The 27,436-nt window shown below is 34.5% G+C and overlaps 3 protein-coding genes across 7 annotated transcripts in view; all 3 read right to left on the reverse strand.

Annotated features, from left to right (window-relative positions):
- Positions 1–823: 823 nt before the first annotated feature.
- On the reverse strand, positions 824–4,150 carry LOC105455016. Its single transcript, XM_011698042.1, has 2 exons — positions 4,009–4,150; positions 824–2,533 (listed from the first exon to the last, which is right to left on the reverse strand). Exon 2 carries the CDS (start codon positions 2,443–2,445, stop codon positions 997–999), a length of 1,449 nt encoding a protein of 482 aa, XP_011696344.1. The 5' UTR covers positions 2,446–2,533; positions 4,009–4,150; the 3' UTR covers positions 824–996.
- Positions 4,151–9,451: 5,301 nt separating this feature from the next.
- The window catches only part of LOC105455018, a 32,951-nt gene continuing 14,966 nt past the window's right edge, over positions 9,452–27,436 (reverse strand). For 2 of the 4 annotated variants that reach the window (XM_011698047.1, XM_011698046.1), the window contains 19 exons: positions 27,247–27,429; positions 27,014–27,145; positions 26,579–26,893; positions 26,128–26,457; positions 25,721–26,041; positions 25,100–25,282; positions 16,756–16,887; positions 16,042–16,365; positions 15,760–15,948; positions 15,550–15,687; positions 14,907–15,014; positions 13,597–13,694; positions 13,124–13,208; positions 12,930–13,061; positions 12,676–12,858; positions 12,430–12,570; positions 11,875–12,198; positions 11,617–11,799; positions 9,452–11,517 (listed from right to left, as the gene is read on the reverse strand). In XM_011698047.1, coding sequence (XP_011696349.1) covers positions 11,330–11,517; positions 11,617–11,799; positions 11,875–12,198; positions 12,430–12,570; positions 12,676–12,858; positions 12,930–13,061; positions 13,124–13,208; positions 13,597–13,694; positions 14,907–15,014; positions 15,550–15,687; positions 15,760–15,948; positions 16,042–16,365; positions 16,756–16,887; positions 25,100–25,282; positions 25,721–26,041; positions 26,128–26,457; positions 26,579–26,893; positions 27,014–27,145; positions 27,247–27,429 — 3,689 coding nt within the window. In that variant the 3' untranslated portion in view covers positions 9,452–11,329. The remainder of the gene's footprint in view (positions 11,518–11,616; positions 11,800–11,874; positions 12,199–12,429; positions 12,571–12,675; positions 12,859–12,929; positions 13,062–13,123; positions 13,209–13,596; positions 13,695–14,906; positions 15,015–15,549; positions 15,688–15,759; positions 15,949–16,041; positions 16,366–16,755; positions 16,888–25,099; positions 25,283–25,720; positions 26,042–26,127; positions 26,458–26,578; positions 26,894–27,013; positions 27,146–27,246; positions 27,430–27,436) is intronic. The other 2 variants (XM_011698049.1, XM_011698048.1) reach the window with 1 other exon arrangement.
- LOC105455017 lies at positions 18,045–23,099 on the reverse strand. 2 transcript variants are annotated; one of them, XM_011698044.1, is made up of 3 exons: positions 22,956–23,099; positions 21,374–21,691; positions 18,045–20,236 (listed from the first exon to the last, which is right to left on the reverse strand). In XM_011698044.1, the coding sequence occupies exons 2-3, from the start codon at positions 21,666–21,668 to the stop codon at positions 20,202–20,204; spliced, it is 330 nt and encodes a 109-aa protein (XP_011696346.1). In that variant the 5' UTR covers positions 21,669–21,691; positions 22,956–23,099; the 3' UTR covers positions 18,045–20,201. The 2 variants fall into 2 exon arrangements, with proteins under 2 accessions (XP_011696346.1, XP_011696345.1); XM_011698043.1 differs by having other exon boundaries at positions 22,797–23,099.

Here is a 27,436-nt window from a genome sequence, read left to right on the forward strand (position 1 = left end):
TGTTTTTTATTATTATCATACTAATGTCTACATTCATGTCTACATCTACGTCTTATCATGTACATACAAGTCAAAGTTCACTTCATCAAAGCGTGATAATTAAAGAGATGGTAGAAGATCGTAGAAGTAACATAACGCATTGATGTCAGATTATTTTTAAAAGTTATGAAGGATGGGTATAGAAAAAGAAGAATTAAACAAAGTAATAAAAATAAATAATTTATTATCCAAAATTATTGAATTTATTACATAGAAGTAATAATTTATGTTGTATATAAAAATAATAGATTATAAATACAAATAAATACTATTCTCTCTATACTTAATATATAGTATTTAAATAAATAGTTAATATGCATAAAATCTCTAGAATTTAATAAATATAATAATAATATATAATAAATATAATTACAAACAATAAATAAAATAATATAATTTTTATATCTATTATAACAAATTTTATTTTTAAAGTAAAATTAGAATAAATTATACTTTTAAAAATAAAATTTTTAAAGTAAAATAAATTAAATATATAACAATTAAGAAAATTTAAAAAAAAGGCTTTAAGATTACAAATTACAATATTACACTGAGATAATAAATTAAATAAATTAAATAAATTAAATATTTTACATTAAACATTTTTCTTAATCAATAAATATATTCATTTCTTTCCTATTCAATACAAAATACACAATACTCAGGAAATACTTATATGATCCGCCTCTCTTCATAATCGGCTCTCATTAACATTTCCACACAAAATTTTACTTTTATGATATTTTTTGGCATAATTTTTAAATATTTTTTGAGATTAATATAATATACTTTTTGATACTGTCATGTACAATAAATAAATAAAATATCTAATCAAAAGTTACAGTAATAAAAAAGTATATCTTTTGTTAACTTGTCAGAATTCATACGATTATCAAAATCTGTGCATAGCTAAAACGTCACAGAAATTAAATACAGATCTATTGTAAATCAAACAATTTAAATGTATACAATCTTTGAGATCTTTTTGAGTGATCTCTTTTTAAGTTCGGCACGTTTACTGTATCCAAAATCTGCTGCCTGATCCAGATACGAATTTAACACTGCATTCATGATAGAGAAGATACCAGGTAGTTTCACAATGTAAGAGAATAAGTATTTTTGCAGCATGTAAAGCATTCTCTCCGGTAGACTAAAGGAATCGTACAGGCGAGGCATGCTGAATCCAAATATGTCACAGAGTCGGAGCAGTAGCACTTTGTAGTTGTTTAAATGAGCGATATAGCCCACTCCCTCATTGAGACACATGGTCATGTGCTCCCACTCCGGCGTCACCGTGCGGAAGTTCGGTTTTACCCAGTGCTCGATGAAGTCTTCAGTTCGCTGGCGCACGTCCTTCAAACTACCGCGGCAGAAGTTGTAGTGATCTTCGATGCCCAGCAGGTAGCCCAGCCCGCGCCAGAGGTGACAGAAAGCCTCCAGATCCTCGTCGCTAGCGTCGTGTATTCCGAACTGCTCCGGATAAAGCACTATCAGACCCATGCTAGCGAACTGCGTGCCTGACATGTCGCCCTGGTTCAGGCCTCTCGTTCTCGTCATCGTGTAAGGACACTGCTGGTTCTTCGCCATCGGGCACGAATCCGCGAAGTCTTTCGTGATCTTTCCCAGTACAGGACACCACGCGTTTTGAATCTTACTGCCTTGGTCGATCTCCTCGAAGTTTTTTCCACACAATTTCCGTCTCATGGCGCAGTGTAACTTTCGCACTCTCTGGATATCGCGATAGGCTGGCGTTCCTTCGCACCAAGGATCGCTCGTGTACCAGTTCCTGAAGGTCTTGATCGTCCTGAGATACCTCTCGAAGGCGCGGTACGGAGTGTTTGACTTCTGACTGAGGATCAGCGGTTTTAGTCCGTCCGAAAAGCTAAATATCTGCATCAGACCCATCAAGTTGCTTATGGCAATCATGCTGAAATAACGCTGGGCAAAGCGCTGTCCGCGATAAAATTTATCCATGATCAGCCAATCCGGTTTCGCATTTGCTTCTCGTCCACAGTCTCCATTTTCGAAGATCGCTGGCAAGACGTATCTCAAGGAGTCGGGTATGTTCGGGAAGTATTTGCCGATATTTTTTATTAAGTGATCGTATTGCTTCTCGATTTTCCACTGTTCGAAGTGTTCTGGTAATTTGCTGCTGTTTAATTCTTGTTTGCATTTTGTTACGAATTCCTTGCGTTCGTCCGAAAATTTATTCGATTCGTCAGAACTGTCAATAGAAGAGTCAAAGATGCTCGAGAGACCGCTATATTTGTCTTCCTCGATTTTGAGTAAAGTGACGTTTATCGCATTATTATTCAATGACGAATTCTCCTCCTCTGTTGTTATTATCTCCTCCTCACTGTTTGTAATTATCAGTGTAGGCGGTTGCAAATTTTGCGATGTCGACATTCGAGTGCTTAAAGTGTCTTTTAGAAGTCCACTCAAAGTTTAAATGTTTCCTAATCCAGATATTACTGTTAAATCTGTTTAACAGAAACTGTAAAAAGAAAAATAAAAGAAATTATAATATATTATATATATAGCTTTTAGGAATGATTAAATTATAACAAAAAAATACATTAAAAAGAATTATTTATTTTTACTAGAACATAGACAGTAATAATAATAATAATATAATAATTAAATATAAATATACATATGTATATGCAGTAATACAAATTGTAAAAGAAATCGGCGTTTTTGTCACCTCTAAAATTTTTCTCTTTTTTCTACTTAACATATTTCGATTACTAATTTTTTGTAATAAAAGAAATAAATTTATAAAAATAAAATCGGGAATTAAGAGCCAGTAAAATCTGATGCAATATATTTTATCAATAGAACTAGTTTCTACGTTTCTATGTTCAAATCTTTTAAATGTTTACTCAAGAAATTGGTTATTAATCAGTTTCTTGGGAAAACGCATAATGATAATACACGTTGCATTAGAATTTTGGTGTATCTCGTAATTTTTACTAAGAATTGAACACGTAAACAGATGACTGTAACAAATGAATAGATAAGTGTTTAAAAGGATTGCTCCGATTTCTGTCACAAAGTAGTCACTTTGGCGTGATAATATTTCTAAGAATTAATATTTATAAATACTTTATTGTAATTATTAAAAATATTATGTAACCAATAGTATTTTATTGACAATATAAATATAAAAAATATCAATTTTAAGATTTTAATTTGTTATTTTTTAAATTTAAATTATAATCTATCTCGGGTATTAATTTACATATCATTTGCATATCAGGTGCATTATTACCTTGTCAAAGCAACTACTTTGTGTCAGAAATCGGAGTGATCTCTTTAAACATTATCTTATTTACTTATCCGTTACAGTCATTTTCAATTCTTAGTAAAAATGATGACGTAGCGACACCGAACTTCTGTGATGCATTATTTACTTCAACACTTAGAAGAGAATATTGAAATCTTAAGGAGACTTTGCGGAAAAACCTATGGAATAACCCAGAGCATGAAGTAAACATTTTACGCTTAAAGCAAAAGAAAAAAAGATGCGTAACAAAAAATATTTTTTTACGGTTTGTAAAGTACAATAAAAAATAATATTAATCAGTAGTTCAATGGCGGATGAGTTATCGTTAGTAGTAAATAAATTAAAATATACAGAAATTTATATTGCCATTTTAGCTCCTTCAAATTTTTACATGAGACAAGTGTCTCAATATAATCATTTCCCTAGTCCCGGCTCTAGATCCATATGTTATCACGTAAACGGCGCGGCGTTTACTTTGCAACAATGTGCAATCATATGCAACAGTGTATAATAGAACATGATTAGAATAGATACATATTGTATATCTAATAAATTATTTTTTATTTATATAAATTCGTTAATTATTTTATTATATTATTATTACTTTAATATTATTTAATAATTTTATTTGTTAAAATAAATTTAATATATCTATAATATGGAATAAAAAATTTTCTACTTACACTTTGAAGAAGACTTCCGGATGTTAAACTTAGGATTCTTGAAGCGTTTGCGCACGTTAACTAAGTTCAATACTTGATTCAATACTGTTACTTTAACTTAAACGATATAGTGAATCGTGTGAACTTTATGCTCTTCGTGAACTAATTGAGACACGCTTACGATGGACAGTCAATTTATAAGAGATTCCCCTCCTTTCGCGGAAACAAAAGCATTACGTGTATGGGTTTACCATGACCACCAGCAGACTACTTACGCAGATCACTTACGCAGTTATTATCATTTACGCGTTTTACGTATAATTGGGATGTGTTGTTCTTGTTAATACGATAATCGTGCAAAATTATAAACATGTTTCTTGCAGTCGACATATGCTTCAAGAAATCAAAGTACATCAAGGGGATATATCTCTGTTATAAAAAAAGAATTGCAGCGCGTATTCAGTGAGTGCTCTGGGTTTATTGCAAATTCATTTCAGTAATCAACAAAACTTTTCATTTATCTCTCTTTGTGTCTACGAATTTTTAACATGTAAATCTCAAAAACCTTACTTATTATATTTTATAAAGTATTTTTGTAATTCTACCCTTTTTGCTCGCTTATAAATTATTGCAAATATTGCAATATTGTAATAAAATTAGCAAATTATATATTATTATATTATTACAATATTATTATGTATTATTATCGTACATTATGTCATCGTTTTCAATTAAATTTTATCTCCATTCTCACTTAACGATACCAGAAAAGAAACAATAAAAATAGAATGAACTGTTTTTATAGTTTCTTTGCATTTATTTAAAACATTTTTGAGAACATTATTTGTTTTTTATCAAATCTCTCGTTTATCGTAAAAAACTTTTAAATTATATACACATTTTAATGTTAAATAATCAATCTATATTTTAATTCAAGAAAAAACGAAGATCAAAAATGATGTAATATCAATACAAATCCATCGGAAAATTTACAGATTTTTAAAAAATACATAATGTGCTTAGTAATATTTATTGCTGATTTCAGTTAAACATCTTATAATTATTTACCAAGCCAGCTTAAAAACCTACATGTTTTAGAAAGATAGAATCATTTATAGGATTATTTTATATTTTTAACATGTATTATCTAAATCTGTGTCATAAGAAGAATCGTTCAACGTAGTACAGGCTTCTCCTGAAAAGGCTAACTTCTTCCGAGTATAATCATTTCTTTATCTTCTTCCTCCTTTTCTTGGAAAGAGGTTCAAGAGAAGATAGTATAGTCAAGAGCTCTTTCTTGATGTACTATTTTTTTGACGTCAATCGTTATACGAATATTATGACGTCAATTATAATGATTCCCCATGATTATTCCCGGTAAAAAATTTTTCATATAAGAACATATGTAAATACATATAAGCATATATAAAAATATATAATTATGTATAATTATTTATAATTATATGAGTAATATGTTTATACATATTTATATGTTTCTTTTTTTTGTAAAATAATTTCTTATTTTTTTTATTTATTATCATTTTTCTTGTACCAAACTTACACTAATTTTACAAAGCAAAAAAACATATATGGATATATATGGACATATTACACATATAATTATAATAAATAATTGTATATAATTATATATTTTTATATATGTTTATATGTATTATTAAATATACATGTTCTTATATGTATTATTAAACATACATGTTCTTATATGAACAATTTTTTACCGGGCTGTTATGGAATTTTTACTCATATTAACCCTTGTTTGACACACTGGGGTGTAACACATCCCAGGCCCACTTTTCGTTAATTTAAAGTATGTAACCCTGAGAAAAATTGTACATAATGCACTATATCTACCCCAGTGTGTCAAGCACGTCACGCCACAGAAGTGTGGCAAGTAAGGGTTAATAATCCAGTGGAATTAAGAACATGAAGTCCATAAGAGATTTATTTCTTTTAGTTTAATATTTTAAAACTAAGAGAGTTAACGTGCTAATTTTTCCAATTCTTTTCAATCTATTATTGGTTATTATATATTTGGTTATTGGAGAAAAAACGAAATTATAAATAAGAAACTGACAAATAGTATCGATACGAGCTAAAATTTTATTCAAAGATATCGAAATAAAATTTTACTAATGTCATTATCTACGTTTAACAGAATGCAACGATTAATAAAGAGCTTACTAATGAATTGCAACATATTGGATATTTCGCTGTCATGCAGAAGTGCGTAAATATTTATTTCTAAAGTAAGAAAAATAAAGATGCATTTCAAATGTTATATATGAATGAAGTTGCAATCATATTACACAGATTGCGTAATTACGAATGGAAAACGTGAATCATACAATTTTTATCTCACTTCTTTTTCTTGTGCACAATAATAATAAAATCTTAATCTTTATCTTTTTCAAGCTGTCTTGGATATTTTGGAAATTAATCATCGAGATCAAGATTATAAAATATAATGTCAATTAATAGGTATAAACTTATTATTATCAAAGACTAATAGAAACATAATTCAAATAATCTTTACGACATTTTTATATTGGTATATGTATATTACGTAAAAGTATATTACGTATCGCAAATCGAAGTGATTGCAATTTACAATGTTACTGACCTAGCTTGTATGTTACGGACTTGGAATGTTTTTATATATCATTGATAAAGTGGAAATGAGAGAGAGAAAGCATTTTATAGATAAGGTAAGAGATGTGACGACAGAGACTCGTATCCACTTTTTTGCAACGTAATAAAACGAGAAATATAACTTCCGCAAATCAGCATACATTTTCGTCATATCTGCAGACAATTTATGTACATTGAAGAACTGATTGTACTCAAGCACGCTTATGAAAATCTAATAATTAAACGAGGGGGTAACCACTTTTGAATTCTGGTGTACAATCTGTCAGAATTCCGTTGAATTCCGTTGAATTCCATTGAAGTCCGATGAAAATGTAAATCAATTTCTAAAAAGAAGGTCGTGTCTGTTCCAATTCCTAAAAAAAAGATCATCAGTTTTGATCGAGTTTTTAGAAAGTTTCGCCTTTGTCCGGATATTAATATTTGTCTGGATGTTTGTTGAAAAATTTTGTTGGTGTTTTGAGACAAAGATGTGAAAAGTGGTAACTATATTCATAAAAGAAGTCTAGTGAAGTCCCATAAAATCCGGTGTAGTCCGATAAATTCCGATGTAGTTCAGTGAATTCCAGTGTAGTCCGATGAAGTCCGGGAAGTCCGGTGAAGTCTTGAAGTCAGAAGTCCAGGTGTACATATATTTTCTGAGTGATTACCCCCTCGTAATTAAATAAAAACTCTCATTGCTATTTTATTATACGTGCTCGTAAATTTTAATCGTGTATTTAAATTTTTACAAATAATGCTTATTTGATAATTGTAATAGTAAATTAAATAATAAATTTCAAAAAATTAGCATTACGCAATAAGCTTGAATTAATTATTTAATTACTACTGTTTTTATTGTAAGTAATTAATAACAATAATGCTAATTATTGTTTATTAATTATTAATTTATTGTACGCATTAAATTACCTACACGTATACTGCTTTATTATTTTATTCTTATTATTCAAGTTAAATTGGCGCAACATCTTTTTATTCATTCAGGCGCAATTGGCTTATCTCATAATTTTCTGCAACAACGTAATAACTGCTTTCTTTATCACACGAGTATCATTGCTCGTTTTGTAATAACATCGTCTAATTAAATTACTTTAAAAAAACATGTACTTGTGATGAATTATCAATATTATGCAACTATTAATTTTGAAATTATTAATTATACGATCATAAATCAATAATGATTTATGTATTTAGATGTAACGATTAAACTACATATAATACATATAATATACATATATAATTAAATTAGTTCTCATAAATCTCATAATAATATCTCGTAAATCAAGATGCACGTATAGATTAGAAATAGTATAGGTAAAGTAAAAAATTAATTCAATAATATGTAATATTTTTAAAGCACTTATTCCAAATAATTATTTGCATAAAACAAATTTTACTTATTTACTACGATAAGAGAGTTTATTGAAATTAATTTGGTGTACAAGAAACAGAATATTCTAATTAAATGTATTGAAAAGTTTCAAATATTTCGTAGCGGTAATGACTTCGTTTCAAACGCCGACATTCAAAAGAGAAAGTGGCGCCGCGCCGCGACGTGCAGAGGTCATAGGAGCATTCCTCGCAACTAACTTCACTGTAAACAATTCGCGCGCACATCATGGCGGCTACTCCGTTCGGCGCATTCGACGTATTCGTTGAATAAGAAAATATTGGAGTGATATATAATAATGGAATCACACACATACACACATATACACATGAATTATCGTTTATCGTAGAGAATGGAATATTTAGTAAGTATTTCCGTTACGTTAGTTTCAGGGGCGATCTTGTCGTTTATTTATGCGCTTTTGCGTCATTGCTGCACCCTTTTTCGGACGGCAATACTTAATATTTTTCCATTATTTTTCAAAATGCATAATGATTACAGAGTACTAAACACGAGCGTTCTCTACGAATAGTTATATAATTAGCAACACGTGCGATTGATGACGGCGATTCATATCGAAGCAACGTGTACTTATTTTTTCTTAGATCGAGTTCGATTAATACAAGTGCATGCATCAATCATTCATACTTTTTGCATATTACCTCTCTCTCCTCTCTCTCCCTCTACCCTCGTTCTCTTTTTTACTCGTTTCTATATCTTTGATATCTTCTATCTTTGATATGTGTTTTTTTTTCGCTATAAGAACGTCGATTCGCGGCATTAATTCACGAATTCACGAAACGTCGTGAATGCGAGATGTAATTGTGATTCATGACACCGTATATTTTCTTTGTCGTATTTGTCTGTCATATGAAATTATTATCGGGAATTTTTATTATTATCAGTGCAATATTGCGAGATGCGTAATTAACCATGCGTAATTAATCATGTATGCATATATTGTTGCAGGCATGTACGACGAAGAAATCTGAAAGGAGAAAGAGGAGGAAGAGGAGAAGGAGTCGGGGTAACGGTGCGGCGGAGCAATTCAATGTTCATGTAATCCATACATCCCTCCTACACATTGCACTTGAGTATTAAATTATTTTTTATTTTCTTAAAATAATAGACTTATTAAAATTATCAATCAGATACATAAATAATGTATACATAAGAAGTGGAATATATTAAAAAGAACCGTCAACCGTTGCGTTGGAGCTCGCTTCCAAGCAATCTCGAGCGGTTCAAGGAAAAAAAAAAGATTAAATCACAAGTGATGCACTAACAGGAAACGTGTATGTCAACAGGAGCTAAAAGTCCATTAACGTCATTAACGTCGCAGAAACGCGTAAAAGTACGCAGAAACATAAATGGATTATGAAAGATAAATGAAAGAAAGCAACAAAGTAGGGTTATCGTTTGTTATATGAACGATGTTGCGATACATTGTGTTATGAAAGATCAAGTCGAATGAGGCGTATAAATCATATTCGTCATATCGCTTCTTTTACATATTGCACGTAGTAACGCCGCGATTAATACTTGGAAACTTTCTCACGTTACATCGAACGCGTTCAAAAAGTTTACAGTTATACTACTGGCGTCGCCGCGGCCGTTGAATTTATTCGATACTCGCTAATAAAAATTTTAGTTTTTGACTTATACATTTTTTTTCTTATTTAATCTTTGGCCTATATATTCTAGATTTGTATAATATATTTTTCACGTGATGAGTATTTTTTTTCAAGATTGCACTAATAATAATTCGTCGATATAATCGCTTACACAATTAAGAAACAATAAGTATATTTATTAACAACTGTTTTTAATCGTAATTCTTCGCGTTGCATAAATCTTAATGAGCTTTGCAATAGCACGTCAATGATAATAGTAAAATAATTCTACCCATAGAATAATTGTAACAATTTCATATATATTTTGAAAAATGGATTTAAGACATATATTTTCATATATGTGGCTGTGAAATATTTCTATACGCATCCACATCGCAAAATCAAAAGAGTATCCAAAAAAATTATAATACATAACATGTGTAATTATTATCTATCTATAATCCTGCGAACAATCTAGAAGGAGCTTCATTTTTTTCATACAACACGTCATTGTTCGCGTTCGCATTATAATTCTATTCACACTTGGCAGATGGAAATGGCATTTTAACGGTTTGGAGTTGGTCCAAGGTTGCGCTTCTTATTCAATTTAGTAACGATGACACTATCAGTTCCCCTCGTGAGATAAGTATATAAAAATAATCTCTTCTTCGTTAATCATATCGTCAGAATTGACAATTATTACGAAGGATCGAATAAGAGCTACCGTACTAAGGAAGTTTGTACGATCGCAGACCGCTGTCATACCTATTACTCATTACGTTAACAATAATAATATAATAATTATATAATTATAATAATATAAAGTAAATAATAAAATTATAATTACAATAGCAATATAACAGCAGTAATAAATATATTTATAACATTATCAATAATAGCGATAATTTTTAGGCGGGCAATAATAATAGTAATGATACTATTAACGAAATAATGACAGGTAATAGTAATATTACTAATAACAATAGCATTTGGTAAAGATTGAAGGTATTTCTTATTGGATGAAAAGAAATATAAGCGATAAAAGATATTCATCGATATTTTGTCGAGATTCTTTTAACTCTTTAAGAATAAAGATACTAAATGGGTCAAGTTGAACAAACATTCTAGTACTTATTATAATATTACATATATATATATATATATAATTACATATTTTATATATTATATCTTTTTACAATATAAATATTAATCGTTCGTATTTTTTTCCTGTGGGACAAAGAATGTAGTAGTATCGATGTCAATTTGTTAAAATTATCTTTCAATTCGATTGAACTCGCATTTTACGACATCGGAGAGACGAAACTTGTAGTTCGCGCTACACACGCGCGAGTACTTTTCGACTCAAAGTATCGCGAAATTCAATAGACACACATTCTCTCCCTCTCTTTCACGCAGTAGTATTTAACGTTTGACAGCGGTCCGGACGCGCTCGCGGAGCCAGACCGTCCGCTTCCGTTTCCGTTTCAGCAGTCATCGTTACTCTGTCGCGTGGAGCGCTGTTAGATCGTTCGTTCCGGACGAACCTATCCGCACGTAATCGTGTATCGGGAATCAGAGAGAGAGTATTGAGAGTACCGGGCGGACACACAGGCGCGAGAGTTCACGAGTCCTGTCTTTTACTTTATTTGTCACTTTTTTCCATTTCGTGTGTTCACGCCTGCTTGGGATGCGCGACGGGCGCGGTCGGCTCCGAGCGGAAACACGACAGGAGGAAACCGGTGTACATGAGGAAGAGGATGGTAATGGCAATCAGCATGTACATATAAATGTTCAGTTCCGGCTGTCGATATCTATTCTTGCGCAACCACTCGAGAACGTCCAGCTCTTTGCGCACGTCACCTGTAGGGCAATTGAAATGCGACTGAAAAGTACCGAGGAAAAGCGGTTTCCTAATAACAAGCTATTTTCTACGGTACGGATCTCGGCAGAGTTTCTTACCTCTGTAGATACTAGGGAATCGTTTGCGGAAATAAACGATCGCAGGAAGCTTGGTAACTCCCCATTTCCTGGCGTATCTGGGATCTGCCATTTTTACGAACGTAATATCCAAATTGTCGGTTTCACCGTCGATTTCTTCCAACTTCTCGTTCACCTCCTCGCTTTCGTGGCTGTCGTGTTCATCTGGAAACCACAGACGTAACGACAGTCGATATAATTGTCAAATATATATGATGTATGTATATCATATTTGCTCACAAAAGAAAACTGCGAGAAACTCATTCTCGTCCAACAATTTGTCTAGCATCTTCCTGTTAACTTCCTCAATCTCATTCTTAATCTCAAACACATCTTGAGAAGTGAGCCATTGCAGAATCTTATCTTCCTGTGTGAGATCGCCGTCATATACGAGTGGCGTTTTCTTTCGGAAATACACGAGGGATGGAACGTTGAGAATGCCATATTTTTCAGCAGCCTCTGAACTGGCGATCTTAACGAAATCGATACCGAAAAGATCGGCTTCGCCGTCGATTTTCTCTAGCGCTTCCATAATCTCGTCACATTCCGGACAATCTTCGTCATCTAAAAAAAATATAGAATGTATTTATACATAAATAAACAAAGAGATCTCTCGATTAAACGCATTTTCTCGAACTACAGATTCTTGAACCAATTTTGGATCTATTTTTTCTCTATTTCTTGATATTTTTGAAAATTAATTCAAATCAAATAATCTTAGTTGAAAAGAAGCGCGCTTAGTGGAGTAGAAAAGTAGAGAGTTTAATGTCGTAAGATCGATTATGCGTAACATACAAAAGAAAACGGCTAAGAAAGGAGATTCGTCGAGAAGCCTCTCTAGCATTCTATCGTTGACGGACTCTATCTCGTCGGCTAATTCTCGATTGTCATCGTCAATTAGCCACTCAAGGACGGATTCTTCGTTTTGGAGATCCCCTGTACATATAACGTTTTAATATTCTCGAGTTTTGCTTGTTACGAAAGAAAAAATATTAGGATATAATCAAGAATAAACATATTAGGATATTAATATAGCGGAACCTTCAAAAAGAAGAGGATTGCCATTTCGAAAATAAACGAGAGCTGGAAACGTCTTAATTGAATATCGCTTTGCCAGCTGCGGATCCTGAATTTTCACCATATGTATTCCAAATACATCGCATTCGTCGTCAATTTTTTCCAAGCCCTCCAGAATCTCGTCGCATATATGACAATTTTGCTTAGCTGTGATAGAGATGTCACATTTATGTATTGAAATAATAATTTTGTACGCGTCTTAACAGTAATTAACTTACTGAAGTAAACCGCTAAGTATTGAGTCTCCTCGACAGAGGCTTCCAGCATCACTCGTGTAATCAGTTCAATCCGATCTTCCGTTCTTTGAGTAATCAGCCATTGCAACACCTCTTCTTCCACCGAGAGATCGCCTATGAACAAATAATTGTGAATAAAATCGCTGTCGGGAAAGTTAATCGTCAAAACTGCAAACCTGCGAACACATTCGGTACTTGGTTCTCGAAGTAGACTAATACTGGTAAATCAGTCACCCCATAATCTTCAGCAACCTTGAAATCCTACAATAATGAAAGATATTCTTATTATAGATGAACGAAAGAAAATTATTTGTAAAGTGTATCAATATTATTTCTATTTTCTTAAATACAATATTACATTGTCATCTTCTTTTTTTTATATAAAAAATTGCTGTTATATATTCACTATTAAAAAATTATTATTAAAAGTTATACAAACTTAAATTAGTTAAAAGATGTTAATTTTTTGATCTTCAGATTAAATTTTTTCGAAGAAGCAAAGCGTTATATAAAAAAAATTTTTATTTTACATTTCCAATTTTTTAAAACAATGCTTTTTTTGCTTATATTACTAATAATAGATCAAGTTATTAAAAAAAAGTAATAAAATATAATAAAAAAGCGATTTTAATATATCGATTACACTTACTTGCGTTTTCACAAATGTAATGCCGTGTCTGTCGCAATCGTCGTCAATGTTCTCCAATTCCTCGAGTATCGCCGCGCATTGCGTACAGTCGACTGGATCTGAAGAGAAACTCTATTATTATCAAATCTTTATCGCGAGTTCGCAGTCTTAAATAATCTATTTGAACAATGTAGAGGCGATACTAAAATAACAGAATATTGCACATCGATATCGTTGATTGTAAATGGTCTATTCGATACGAGGGAGAAATCTGCTAAATACAAGGCAAATAAAGGCATGTAATAAAAAGTGTGAGTAGTACTACGATAAGGATCGCACGATCGTCTATACTATTTACACATGATGTTTGAACTCTCAGAGCAATATTTAAAGCATCTATCTCATCGACGGAGTAAGCGAGAGAGAATGTTGCATGCTCGTCGGGATCTGTAGGTCACTACTGCTTGGCTGCTTGTATTCTGTTCTCATGTTGCATGCTTTGCTCTCGTGCACGTGCACCTGTGTAACTGTGTAATGTACATAGAAAATATATCGGAAAGAGAAAAAGAGAAAAAAAGAGAGAGAAAGAGAGAGCGAGAAAGAAAAAAAGAGAAATACATTGTTTTTTTTTTTTTGGAGAAAGCATCCTACAAATGCTTGGCCTGGAAAGTGGCGGTTCTATGTCCACAACTGCTTCTATTAGCTATAAAACAAGAATAATTGAGGGAACACTGATTTGATTACAAAAAGAATCAAAATACATTCCGATTATTTTTATCAAACATATAAGAGAGATTTATTTCAATGCTTCGCTATATGGTATATTTAAGGTACACAAAATTGTCCCGTCGATCATCAGTGTTCTGTTTTTCCTACGAAAAAAGCGCATGCACTACGATGGCACGCACATTACTTCTCAAAGCTTTTCCGGATTCCGGCAAAGCTCGCGTATATTGCGTACCAATAAATCGCACGCGATTGTACATGGAGAAAAAAAGCTTGGCTTAGCACATTTTACGAAAATATCGTCTCGGTTATTATTATACGGATGATGAAACGATTTATATTGAATATACAATGGCCGAATTTTTTTTTCTCCGTGTGTATTTTGTGCATGTGCTGGGAATAAATCTCGGTTATCTGTGATTGAGATAACTGAAACATATACTATAAATCACAGAAAGATAGAAGGAGGAGAAATATATATAGAAAGAGAGAGAGAGAGAGAGAGAGAGAGAGAGAGAGGAAAAGAGAATAAAAGAGAGAGATATAGAGACAGCAAGGAAGCTCAGAGCATCGATAAATTTTCATCTAGTTTTAATCTGTTGTACCATCGAGGTGTTCGGCCGCCTCTGCATGTTCCGCGGTCCTGTGCTCCTTGTGGCGCGTCTGCTTGCGGTGCGTTTTTGATTGGCACACGTCGCAAAGCGTTCTGTTCCCTACGGCATCAGTACACAAAGTGTACAGCATCCGGAGCGAAAGTCGACAGCAAGTAGATACGTAACAGAAAGAATTAGGAGAGAGAGAGAGATAGAGAGACCGAGACATAGTTCGACATTTGTTAGGGATAATTAGTAGATCTCTTCATTACAATCGTGATTACGATACAAAGATTAATTTAATCACGTAAAGTAGGAAGAGGGGAGAATCACAACTTTACAAGAAGGAATATCGCGAAATCGATATTCCATCAACATTCCGCAAAGTCGCTTTTTTACGGAAATCTTCCTGATGAAACGCAGTTTTTTTTTGTCCAATCTCGCTGCTTAAAAAAATAACGAATATAGATAGAAAACAAACTGGCGCTGTCACTATCGAGATGCGTTCATCAACACCATATTAATCACATATTAATTAATAACGCTAAATGAAAATAAAGTAAATAAATGAAGAAAAATAGGATGCACGAAGCTATTAACAATAACCTTTTGGTCATTTTGTCATGAAGTTATTCGTAAACATTCAGGAACTTACAGAAGTATACGGCTAAGGATTCCGATTCTCGTATCAAATTTAAAAGGTCCTCGCCTTCCAGAGCCTCGATCACCTCACCCGACGGATCCTTTTGCGTCATCAACCATTGCAAAATTTGCTCCTCGTCGTACAGATCACCTGTCAAATCGATCTTTCTTAACTTTCACTTATCTCGCTAGTAAAAAGTGTCGTGTAACTCGTCTTGTATACCTGCGTATATAACTGGTTCCTTCGAGCCCATCTTGAAGAACAGTATAGCAGGTAACGCGAAAACACCGTATTGCTTAGATAGCTGTTTGTCGTCGATTTTGACAAATTTAATACCGGCGCCGTCGGCCTCGTCGTCGATATGTTCGATTTCCATCAATACCCGGCCGCACTGTTTGCAGTCGTTGCTGTCTAAACAAACGTGCGACGTATTAGAAATGATAAACGCAGATATATAGCCGTCCTTATTGAGCTTCATTACATTGACTGTATATTGGCACTCACAAAAAAATACGGCTAAATAATCGGTCGTTTGTCGGATTTTCTGAAACATCTTCTTGTTGATGCGCTCTATGTGATCGGTGAGCTCCATGTTCTCCGGGTTGGTCAACCAGTCGAGGATCTCCTCCTCGTCGTCGATGTCACCGTCGTAATTGATGTTTTTACCCTTGCGGAAGTAAGTGATGCCTGGTGGATTTCGAAAACCATATTTCTTCGCCATTAGCCGATCCTTCATCCTGACGATCTTTATTCCGTATTCCGCAGCCTCGTCGTCAATCAATTCTATATGCCTGAGCACCCTCGGACTCTCTGGATCCTCCTCTTTGTCTGAATATTTTTCGTTAATGTATACAATTCTATGTGTAATTATAGAGTATCTGATATATAGTATTTTAATTATAAGACTATATGAAATTTTGTTTAAGATTACCGAGTATTACAAGATTATTGTCTAAAATAATCGATTATAATAGTATAGAAGTTTTGTATATATAATTATTTAAAAAATTTAACAAGAAAACGATTGATTATATTAATATATAACATCTAATAACAGATGTCAAATCTATTTTTATAAAAAACGATACGTGACGTTAACTATATAATGTTTAAGACTTAAAAATGATATAGAGAATAAATAAAATAAAGGAAATGAGACAGATGAGTTTCCTTATTGCTTGCTATTTTTGTGTACGTTGAATCAAAATTGCTTCTTACAGAATATGACAGCGAGAAATTCTTTTATCTCGATGTATTTGAGAAGAGTCTCACGGTCGATTTCTTCAATGCTCTCATCATTTTTCTGTTTCACCATCCAATCAAGTACCTCAGTCTCGTCGAGAAGATTACCTAAATGTTATGGTGCAGTTGATAATTCAATTACTTGCTCAATATTTTGCTAGTCAGAGTTAATGCTGAAACAAATAGTATCTTCTCCGAAATTCGAAAAAAGATTTCTACAATTATGAGCTACTTAAATATTGAACATGAATTGGGAAATGTAACAGGAATTAAATATCTAAATTCTAGCTCTTAAATTCTATATATATATTAATTTCATCAATAGTTTATACCTCAAAATTTATTTATTACAAATTAATTGTTTTATATTTTTAATTTTTATATTTTATAAGTTATTTTCCTAACAAGAGCAGTATATGTAAAAGAGCTTTAATGCTACTTTATAATAATTTATATTTAAAATGATAGAAAACATTATTTAACATAAGTTTTCCTAAATATATATTTTGGATAAATACATAAAACATTTATATTAAAACATATTAAAACCAAGGTAATCACTCTGTTTTTTTAGGACAGATATCTATAGCAATTAGCTATAAGTTTATCTAATTATATATTTTAGCTAGTTAGTTTAGCTACATTGACATCTAGATCTATTGTAATAAATTTATTTTACTAAAAAATAATACATCGATATAGCGATAGTTTTCATTTATTCATATTAACATGCTGTTCTGGAATGGCTATTTTTTTCTATCAATTTTTCATAAACTGTTTTATCGTAAAAATATGAAGATTCTTTTTATAGACGAAGATATGTATATACCTTTATCATTTTATTATCACACGAAATTAAAAAAGATTGCAGGCACTTAAGTTTTGTTAAAGATTATTTACAATCTTTAACAAATTAAGCTAAAAGTTTAAAGTTGTTTAGAGACTGTATGAAAAAATAATTAGTATTAACCTTTATTTTTATAAGTATACTCAATAAAAATCAAAATTTTACTTTTATAAATATTATCATTTTGCTGGACATAATCGAGATAAATGATTTATCTCTGTATTTTCTGTGTATTAATTAATTTTTATACAATCCATGTAATTTTAATATGGATTTTTGTGAATTAAGCATTCAGTAGATTTTGTGATGAGTTCGAAATTTCTGACAGAAACATTATTGTATCGTGTGGACGTGTAAGCGTATGTACAATAGCCTACATCATTATTAGAGCGATGGTGAACAAAGCAAATACAAAGGATATTAGGAAATGTATTTATTGTTATCGTATAATTGACTTTTTTTATTATCGTACATGCTGCTCTTATGCGAATAACAAGGACTTATTGGCTCGCACGCAACGTTCACGAGCAATAATTCATGACGTCTGATAATTGTGATCACAGATACAGTGCGACAGAAAGCTTCGTTCGTTGATGACGCGACGAATTCTTCTAAAATACCTAAAATGATTGACTTTACGCTCTTAGATCGCGATACAATATTATTACGCGAATCTCGCCTGTAATTTGACAATTACGTGATAACGTGTTTATATCTTGCGCAGATTATCGGACATTGAGCGACAAAACAGCGAACACATAAGACAAGAAGTATTTTATTTACAAATAAATAAATAAATAAATAAATAGGTGTCTTAATATCATAGTTCTTTTAACGCGATTTAATCGCGGTTCTTCGTTTTGTATTGGTTCATGCAACCAGCATGAAGCTAAGATAAGACATTAGAGATGTAACAAGATACGGATGTAACAAGACACGTGTCGAATTTCAACGTATCGCAAAGGAAGAGCAGAACATATTCATGTCGGGATTAAAAGTAATATTTTACACACGATACATACAATTATATTTGTAATTTGTAAATTCTTATTTGTATGTATGATGCATTCTTTTTTCGTTATTTTAATTCGGAAAGTTCCGAAATTTCAAGGATGAGATTGCGATATTGATGACAATTTTAGTAATAAAATATTGTCGAATATTTTGACACTCTCATAATTTTTTCAATTGACATCATCAAATTTGTGTAATGATAGTAATTCATAATAGCGCGTCAGAAATCTGCGACTCGCCATTTAGAACGGAAAGCCGTTTAAAACATAAATCCCGTTTTAAAACAGAAGACTGACATAAACACACTGTAGGAACTCTGTATTATTAAGAAATCTCATTATAAATAAAACCATAGGCAAGACATTCGTTCGTAGCTTCGCGCTAACTCTGGGCCTGAGCGCCATTTCATTCTTGAGATCTCTTTGAGTCTTATAAATATAATATGTCGAAGAGGAAAGTTAGCTCCCGAGGATCAGTAGGTTTTATTGGGATAGAAGAGAAAGCATACAGAGGTCGATAAAACGGAGGCTCTAGAATGAAAGGTTTTAGTTACAAACGATTAATCTCTCTCTCATGTTAAATTAAACGCTAGAGCGTGTACCGCATTGTCTAGGTAGAACACTATCGATAGTCTCGGCAACAGCGTACTGTTTATACAACCTCCTTTTCCCTATTCTACAAAGTCCTACCTATTACTGCGTGCGAATGTCATCGATGAAATGCAACAAATCGGCGGTATCGCTCTTCGTGACGTTAACGGGTTAACAAGTAAAACAAAAACCGATAAACAATATTCAGCGTTAGACGACGGTCGGTTGTTAAGGATCAAGATTCTATACAAGAAATGCATACGTTTCGAGAATAATTCTGTTTATCGCGTAACCATCGGCAGACACCGGGTTGATCGACATCTACTACCTATATCGAATATTCCTCTTCTCGAATATATCTTCAATTATCGTATACGCACAGCCGATGCGAATTATTTCTCTATAACGTTCCCTTTATCGATCGTAGGATGCGTTTATATCTAGGCTCCTTACATACGTAACATTAACACAAACGTTAAAATCGCTCGCGGATGTTTGTTAATTTTTTCTCTGCGCATGACACACGGAACACATCGAGAAGAAAGATGACGACGTCGTTGATGACTATCTAGCGATGAAAATGACATTGTGGGCACTGATGACGATGACGCTGACGATGATAACACAATAATAACGAGAATTTGACGTCAAAACATGATGATGGAATAATATTGCTGATAATTGATAAGACGACGACAACAATGTGTTAAATGGTAAACGAGAGACATTTTTTCGTTCCTTTAAGAAACATGAAATCTTTACTCGCTCAACAGCGACACTTATCTCGCTTGTTAGCACACGATAGCATAGAGCACCTGGCTTCTTTCGTCATTGCGCGGATTTTTCTGTCGCGCGAAATTTTTCCTTCGTTCGACCATCGTCCTGCGAGTCAGCTCTTTCTTCATTCATCCTAATCGCCGTGTTCACAGCCCGACCTCGCGCGTCCAGACGCCGTTGTGCGTGTCGGCCATTTAGACCTTCATGAGATACGGTAATCCAGCCACAACTGCAACAACCCACAACCCCGACCCAACTCTCAGTGAGAGGACAGAAAAATCATTCTCACGATTTTTCGCGTTTCTATACATATTAAATATGCCCCTGTCGTCTGTCCTCTACAATGACGATGTATACGAGGAGACGCGTGAATTCGAATTCAAGGCGGATATTTTTTGCATCGACCAATGCATAGTTCATAGAAAATTTTAGTTTTCGAAACGGGGGTTTACAAACGTTAGGAGCTAGGTTGATTTACGAATTGCTCTTTCTCGAGTGTATGCCGAAACGAAAATTGTTCAAAAGATTGTTATTTTGTTGACGCGTGAATATATACATAGGTATATAAAATAGCTAATTGTTTAGGCGAGAGAGTAGCTCCTTAGTAATTCGTGAATAACCTTAGCTTCATTGTCGGCGCGTTGAATTGTTACACGATAAGGGATTATGCTCTGCAAATGATCGGCCAAATTAACGATTAGTCGATTGTATAGTCGATTATATTAGTCGATAATAATCCGATAAACTAACAAAATCGGTCGGCGCGATCAATGAATCGGTGCCCGTTATTCTGACGACTCGGGGACTCGGAGAATCCAGCCGGTGCCGGTGCCAGAGCCGCGTGGAAGTCACGTGTCGAATCTTCGATTGTCTTGCTCGTCCGGAAGTTGTGCGTCGTTGACGCTCTTCATGGATCGCGCGAGATCCGCGAGGTACCTGCATCCGAGACACGAGGACGAAAAGTCAGGTGACCGTGATCTTATTTCCGCTGCGGCAAACCTCGCGCCGGGGTGGCTCGGCCTCAGAAAATTCTATCTTCGAGCTCACTCTTTCCTTCCCGTCTGTTATGCTAAGCATTTATCGCGTTCATCGGTCGCTATCTTTTTCGAGAAGAAAGCAACTTGTTAAATCGCTACCTACGGCGGACGATCCATCCGCTAATCGTTCTTGCTTTTCGATTCGAGTCAATTTATATTTGGACGTTTGATACGATTTTTGTTTCCGAAAAAATCGGTGCGACGATTGTCGACGTCGAGGAAAATTTCTTTTTCGGATGAATACGCTTACGTTTAGTTTGCCAAAGTAGTGGCTGATGGACCGTACGCGTGGGCAGCCATTTAATTTCGCGGCCGGTTGAAATATTTACCGCTTCCGAAAAATCCCCTTTTGGCCTTGGACTTGGATTCCTTCGCGTCGTGGTCGACTTTCGATGATATCGTCGCTGTTTTTTTGCTGTCCTTGGCCGTGAGCTTGTTTATCGGTTTCAAAGCCGGCAGTAATGGCTTATCCGTTTTGCCTGTACCTTGAAATTTGCTCTTGTCCTTGGTAATCGGGCTGATTTTGGTGACCTTGGCGACCTTGGTGCCGTGGGCGAGCTTGGTGGGACAGCACTGGTAGGGCTCATAGGAGGGAATCTTGGGTTTCGCGCTTTTACCTCCCATCCCGATGTAGAAACAGCCGTCGCCTGCAGTAAGCAAATATACAACGAGTCAGATACAAGGAGAATGAGAAAGATTTGTAAGAATTGGCTAGCCTATGGCTGACTGGTCTCGTCGCACGAGTCAATCTGGGTCAAATAATAAAAAAAGGATAAAAGTGATCAAGGTAAAATATAGGAGAACAAATAGGCAGAAAAAAAAGAAAGAAGAGAAAGAGAGAAATGAACGAGACATTGGAAACAGATAAGAAAGAGAGAATCGAGGAGAAACCAAAATATATTGACTCGTGCGATGTCGACGTTGCTAGCGCATAGAGAACGTTCCACTGCAATCCCAATTGCTTAGCAAAAGCCAAACGTGCATGTTTTTAATAGACAATGTTTTAATAGAGAATTCCCGCGGCGAGTCGACGACTCTTTCTACGTAGCCGTTAAAACGTGAACCAGCCTCCTCTTCGTGGTTTCTACATACGCTCGCGTTTTTCGTTTATCGTTTATCTAATATCGAGTATGAAATGCATACGCGTTTGTAACAAGAAGAAATTATTGCCATAATACTTTGCGAATTATCTCACATTAATTCGAAAATATTTATCATTTTCTCTTTTTAAACAAAGACTAGTCCGATTCCTTTCGACTCGTAATTCGCTGCAGACGACAGCTGTCAACAGAAACCATCGGCTCGCTTCGGAGAAGCCCGTATTTCAATTGGTAAAAATGCGAACAAGACTGGAGCTACGCACCGTATCTTCTCGGTATCTAAATTTTTTGCTAACAATAAGAAAAAACCAAACATTCTTGACATTTCTTTATGTGTAATAAAATAAATAGCTATATCAAATTAATATATTTTATTCTTATTCTAAAATTTGTATTCTTACTCGAAAGATTTTACGCCGCGGAATTTGTTGTGCACTAAGAATACTTCATGACAATAACTTGGTTGCGTAGCTCCACCAAAGAAGGATTGTTATAAGGCGGGCATGCATTACGCCAGAAAGATTTAGGATTTTTGAGGAAATTGACCGAGTGGGAGGTAATTCAGGCATATAGATGCACTTTGCTAGTGTGAGTATGTAAAATATGGTAACAATAGGTTCATGCAGGTATGTCCTACACCTCCCAGCTCTACCGTGAATAGTGAGTGAACAGCCAAGTTTCATCTAAATTACGTTGTTATGGTCAATACCAATCGATCTATTGGTATATATTTCTCTACTGCTTTTAGAATATCATTCGTATAGTTTCTGTCTTTCGCGCAACACCAAAGCCCGTCACACTTCGATCTCACGTGAGCTCCTCTTCGGCCTCCTGGGTTGTGGTTGGACCTTTACCTTTGTCCAGGATTTTCTTCAGAGCTTTGTTCAATTTTTTATTATCTTCTTTATCTTCGTCGTTGTCATTATCATCATCATCATCGTCATCATTATCATCATTATCATCATCATCATCATCATCATCATCATCATCATATTATTATCATCATTATCATCCTCATCGTCCTCATCATCATCATTATCGTCGTCGTCATCGTCGTCTTCGTCGTCGTTGTCGTCGTCGTTATCGTCGTCGTCTTCGTCGTCGTCGTCATCATCACGATCATTATCTTTACCTGCATATTAACGATCATGGATAATATACGGCGCGATCGGAAACTGAATTGTGTACCTAGGTTTTTTGTGATCGATACGGCCTCGGTCCAAAAGGGATGACATGCATAAAAAAAATTTGTTTAATGACAAACATTATAGACGCATCACATTAAACATTCCCGCAATTCTGTTACGCAATATATTGTTATATTTTATTATGTAAAATAGGAGAAATATTTTTCTCATTTTCTATCTTATACAACGTTTACAGTTTACGCGTTTATCATACGAATGTGATTAAGACAGGCTTAGGTAATCAAATAGTGTCCATAATGTGGGCATATGTGTTACAAATAGGATTATTATACTCACATAATTTAAGGACAATATAAACGTATCAATTAACAATGATACTTGTATTAACGTCCATTGCCAAACATAAAATTTATAACATAAGTATAAATTTATCTATATATTTTTATATTTTTTATACTACACTTTTTTTTCTTTGAATCTTTGAAATAAAAATGTGATTTATAATCAAAATTTCCACAATTTATAAACTGATTCGCGACTTTTACTTCATATTGATCACGAAAGCTTTGTTAAACGCGTCCAAAAAAAAAAGAAATTAAAAAAAGAAGAGAAGATGAAAAACAGCCGTTATTAGTGCGCCGAAAGCTGCGAGATGTGAAGCTTCAGATATTTGGGCAATTCATAAAATCGTTATTTGTAATTCAACGGTGACGCGCCGTGATATTTTTCTTTCGCGAAATAGGCGCGGGAAGATTTGTACGACGCATCACCGACGACACGTGACGCGTTCCGCATTATTGCATCAATGCAGCTACTAGTATGTAATAGTACGAAAGAGCGAGTAAAAAGGGCAAAATAAGTAAGATAAGCTTGCTAGTGTGATTTAAATGCATTATACCGTGAGAATATAATATGGCCAGCGTGCATGTTGAAAATCGCGTTTTATCGAGCTTCGTGACGTCCCACACTTTGGATTCAAATCCTTTTTTTTTTGTTTTAATCAGTACGCGAATCGAGACATACAACGGGCCGAGACGTAAAACCGACAATAAACGATTACAGGAAATCCCCTTTTAGATTCGACGGATGTTTCATTCGTTTTTTCCCCTTCTTTTTCGTTTATTACGATTGCGATCATGGTGATCGTGGTGGAGGTAACGTGATCGGGGTGATCACCACGGCGTGAGTATTGTACTCGTAGCCCGGTGGTATAGTCACGACCGAGATTAACGTCACAAAGAACAGTACACCAGTAATAATAATCATCATCCTAGAAATCTCCTTACTTTTCTGTTCGATTAGCCATTCCAGAACTCTGTCCTCGTTCTTAAGATTACCTACAAAAGGCACACACGCGTATCAGGATCAGCTGGCTTCGATAACGCACTGTGATCATTGATCGGTGTCGCGTTTCGCGTTATCGCTTTATCGATGTAAAAATTGCTGAAAGGAACACGCTAAGTCGCTCTTCATTATATGATCGTATTATACAATTTGAATTATAATAATATAATTGATGTATATATATATATATATAATTTTTAAGAAAAGTTAGTAGCAAACTGGTATTTTATTTAATCATTAAAAAATGGACTAAACACACTGCATTATTATTGAAATTCTATTTTACTGAAATCTCTTCGTTAATTAATTATGATTTATTTCGAAATAGTGAAGAGTGACTTAATAAAGGAAAAACGCGTAAGGTAACTTAATCTTGTTTCTCTTCCATGAAAAAAACGAGGAAGAAGGGCGGGATAAGCTCGAGAATAAAGAAACAGAATTAAAATCTTTCTGTCGTACTTACCGTCGTACATGATGGGGACTCCGGTCTCGTAGTAAACGAGAGCCGGGAAGGAGAAAACGCCGATTTCAGCCGCCAGTTTAGCGTCATTTGATTTGACGAATTGAATACCGTGTTTGTCAGTATCATCGTCAATCGTTTCCAACTCTTCGAGAATCTCCGCGCAGGATTCACATTTGTCATCGTCTGTTAAAAATCATAAGTTATCAATGTAATCTCGAAAACACGTGCAAAAAATATAAATTCATTTTTTAAATTATTTTTATTAGATCAAATACTATTTGAAATTATAAACTCTAATTATGTAATCTCTGAAAAGGTCAAAATAAACGTTATATGCGTTTTGCCTATTATACAAGAAAAATAATACCTCATTATATATAGAATACTCGTTTTCTAAGTATGTTTTAATTCTTTGACTAATTTTAAGCCAATTGTTTTTTAAAACAAGCATCGAGGAAGATATAAATAATCAATACTCATAAATAGATATGATATATAATTTGTTTCATTATATAGATATTTTATTTTTATTTTTATCGTCTTAAATTTTTACCTATAATTCTTTCACCTATATACGTACTAATACGTACATAAATTCAGTAGCTAAAAGGGAATACTTACAGAAGAACACGGCGAGATGCTCGACATCGTTGATAAGTACTTGTAATGTTTTTCTATCGACGCTTTCGATAACATCCGGCGTTGTCGTGCGAAGTTCGAGGACCCATTCTAAAATTTCTTCCTCGTGCATCATGTCGCCCGAATAGATCTGCCGGAATTTGTGTCTGTAGAATGCCAACGCCGGTAATCCCGGGAGATCGTATTCCTTCTCGATTCCCTCGTCGGAGATCTTTACAAAATCGATGTCCTTCTCTTCGCACTCGTCATCAATGTTCTCGAGCTCCTGGAGGATTTTCTGGCTCTTTTTATCGCCTTCTTTATCTACAAGCAAGCATTTTTTATTTGTATCACGCGCAATCAACAAATTGTATATAGCAATACGTTTGATTATATTTCGACCGACGTACAGAAAAAGACGACGACGTAATCGTTCTCGTCGAGAATGTTTTCCAGCATTCTAGCATTGACCTCTTCGATTTTTCCTGGTATCTCCAGAGTGTCCTCGTCCGTGATCCAAGACAGTACCTCGTCCTCGTCGTCGAGATCGCCAGTATAAATCAGTGGATCCTTGTTTCGGAAGAACGCGAGAGTCGGGAAATGCTTGATACCATACTTCTTCGCTATGATGATGTCTTCGGTAGTAACGAATATAATGCCCGTCTCGTCCAGCTCATCGTCAATGTTCTCCAATTCATCGAGGATATTGTCACATTCTTCTCCTTCGTCGCAACTTCCACCTGTCGCAATTTTTGGTCGATTATGTCACAAACGAGGAGAATATAACTAACTTGATAAAGCTATTATAATTAATAATTAACTTGACTCTATTGACAATACTGATGAGAAATGCGTGCTTACTGAAATATACCACAACGTATTCGTGCTCCTCTATGAGATCCGTCAGTATCTCGTCCGTGACTTCCTCGATGGTAGCGCTGTTCTTTTGTTCTATCAGCCACTCGAGGACCTCATCCTCGTTCAACAGATCGCCCTCGTATATCGCCGGGATCTTATCCTCGAAGTACACCAGGGTCGGGAGATGATCGATGCCGTATTCCTTGGCCTCGGCGTCGTTGTCTATGCGGACGATGACGATCCCCTCCTTTTCCAGCTCGTCGTCTATGTTCTCCAACTCGTTCAGGATCCGCATGTCCTGCTTGTCGTCCTTGTCGTCTACGGAAAAGAATCAATTCGCTGGTCGCTCTCACTCGCGACCATATAACAGCACCTACCTAACAAGTAACAGTGGAAGAATGTGTTAAAAGGAGGTAGAAAGACGAATCGATCGCTTACAAAACAGGACTGCTATGTACGGCGAAGTCTCAATGAGCTTTTCGACCATTTCGTCCGTTACTTCCGGGATCTCGGCGTGTTTTTTCTGATGCAACAACCAGCCCAGTATCTGATCCTCGTTCATGAGATCGCCTGCGAAACGCAATTAGAATTTTCTCAAGCATTTTTCTATTCGCGACCATGCTGTTTTCTCTTTTTTTTTTACGTAAATGGAAATCTTCGGCAAGACTGACCATCGTAAATGTGTGGTATCTTTCGTTCAAAGAGCACCAAAGTAGGAAGCGTGTCTATGCCGTATTCCTTTGCCTCATCCAAGTCGCTGATCTTCACAAAGGCTATGTTGTGCTGGTCGCAATCGTCGTCGATGTTTTCCAATTCGCTTATCACCTTTTGACTCTTCTTCTGATCTTTGTCATCTGTAGA

The sequence above is a fragment of the Wasmannia auropunctata genome, unplaced genomic scaffold (genome assembly GCF_000956235.1).
Source record: "Wasmannia auropunctata unplaced genomic scaffold, wasmannia.A_1.0 LD335963.1, whole genome shotgun sequence".
Classification (NCBI taxonomy): Eukaryota; Metazoa; Arthropoda; class Insecta; order Hymenoptera; family Formicidae; genus Wasmannia; species Wasmannia auropunctata.

What these genes read in the sequence shown, in the direction of transcription:
- LOC105455016 (XM_011698042.1), bottom strand. Translation starts at nt 2,445, where the DNA reads ATGTCGACATCGCAAAATTTGCAACCGCCTACACTGATAATTACAAAC.
- LOC105455017 (XM_011698043.1), bottom strand. Translation starts at nt 22,827, where the DNA reads ATGAAACTTGGCTGTTCACTCACTATTCACG. An exon ending in CTGTTCACTCACTATTCACG is followed by an intron (nt 21,692 to 22,796) that starts GTAGAGCTGGGA and finishes TGCTTACTGCAG; the next exon opens with GCGACGGCTGTTTCTACATC. An exon ending in AAGGGGATTTTTCGGAAGCG is followed by an intron (nt 20,237 to 21,373) that starts GTAAATATTTCA and finishes GGGTTGTTGCAG; the next exon opens with TTGTGGCTGGATTACCGTAT.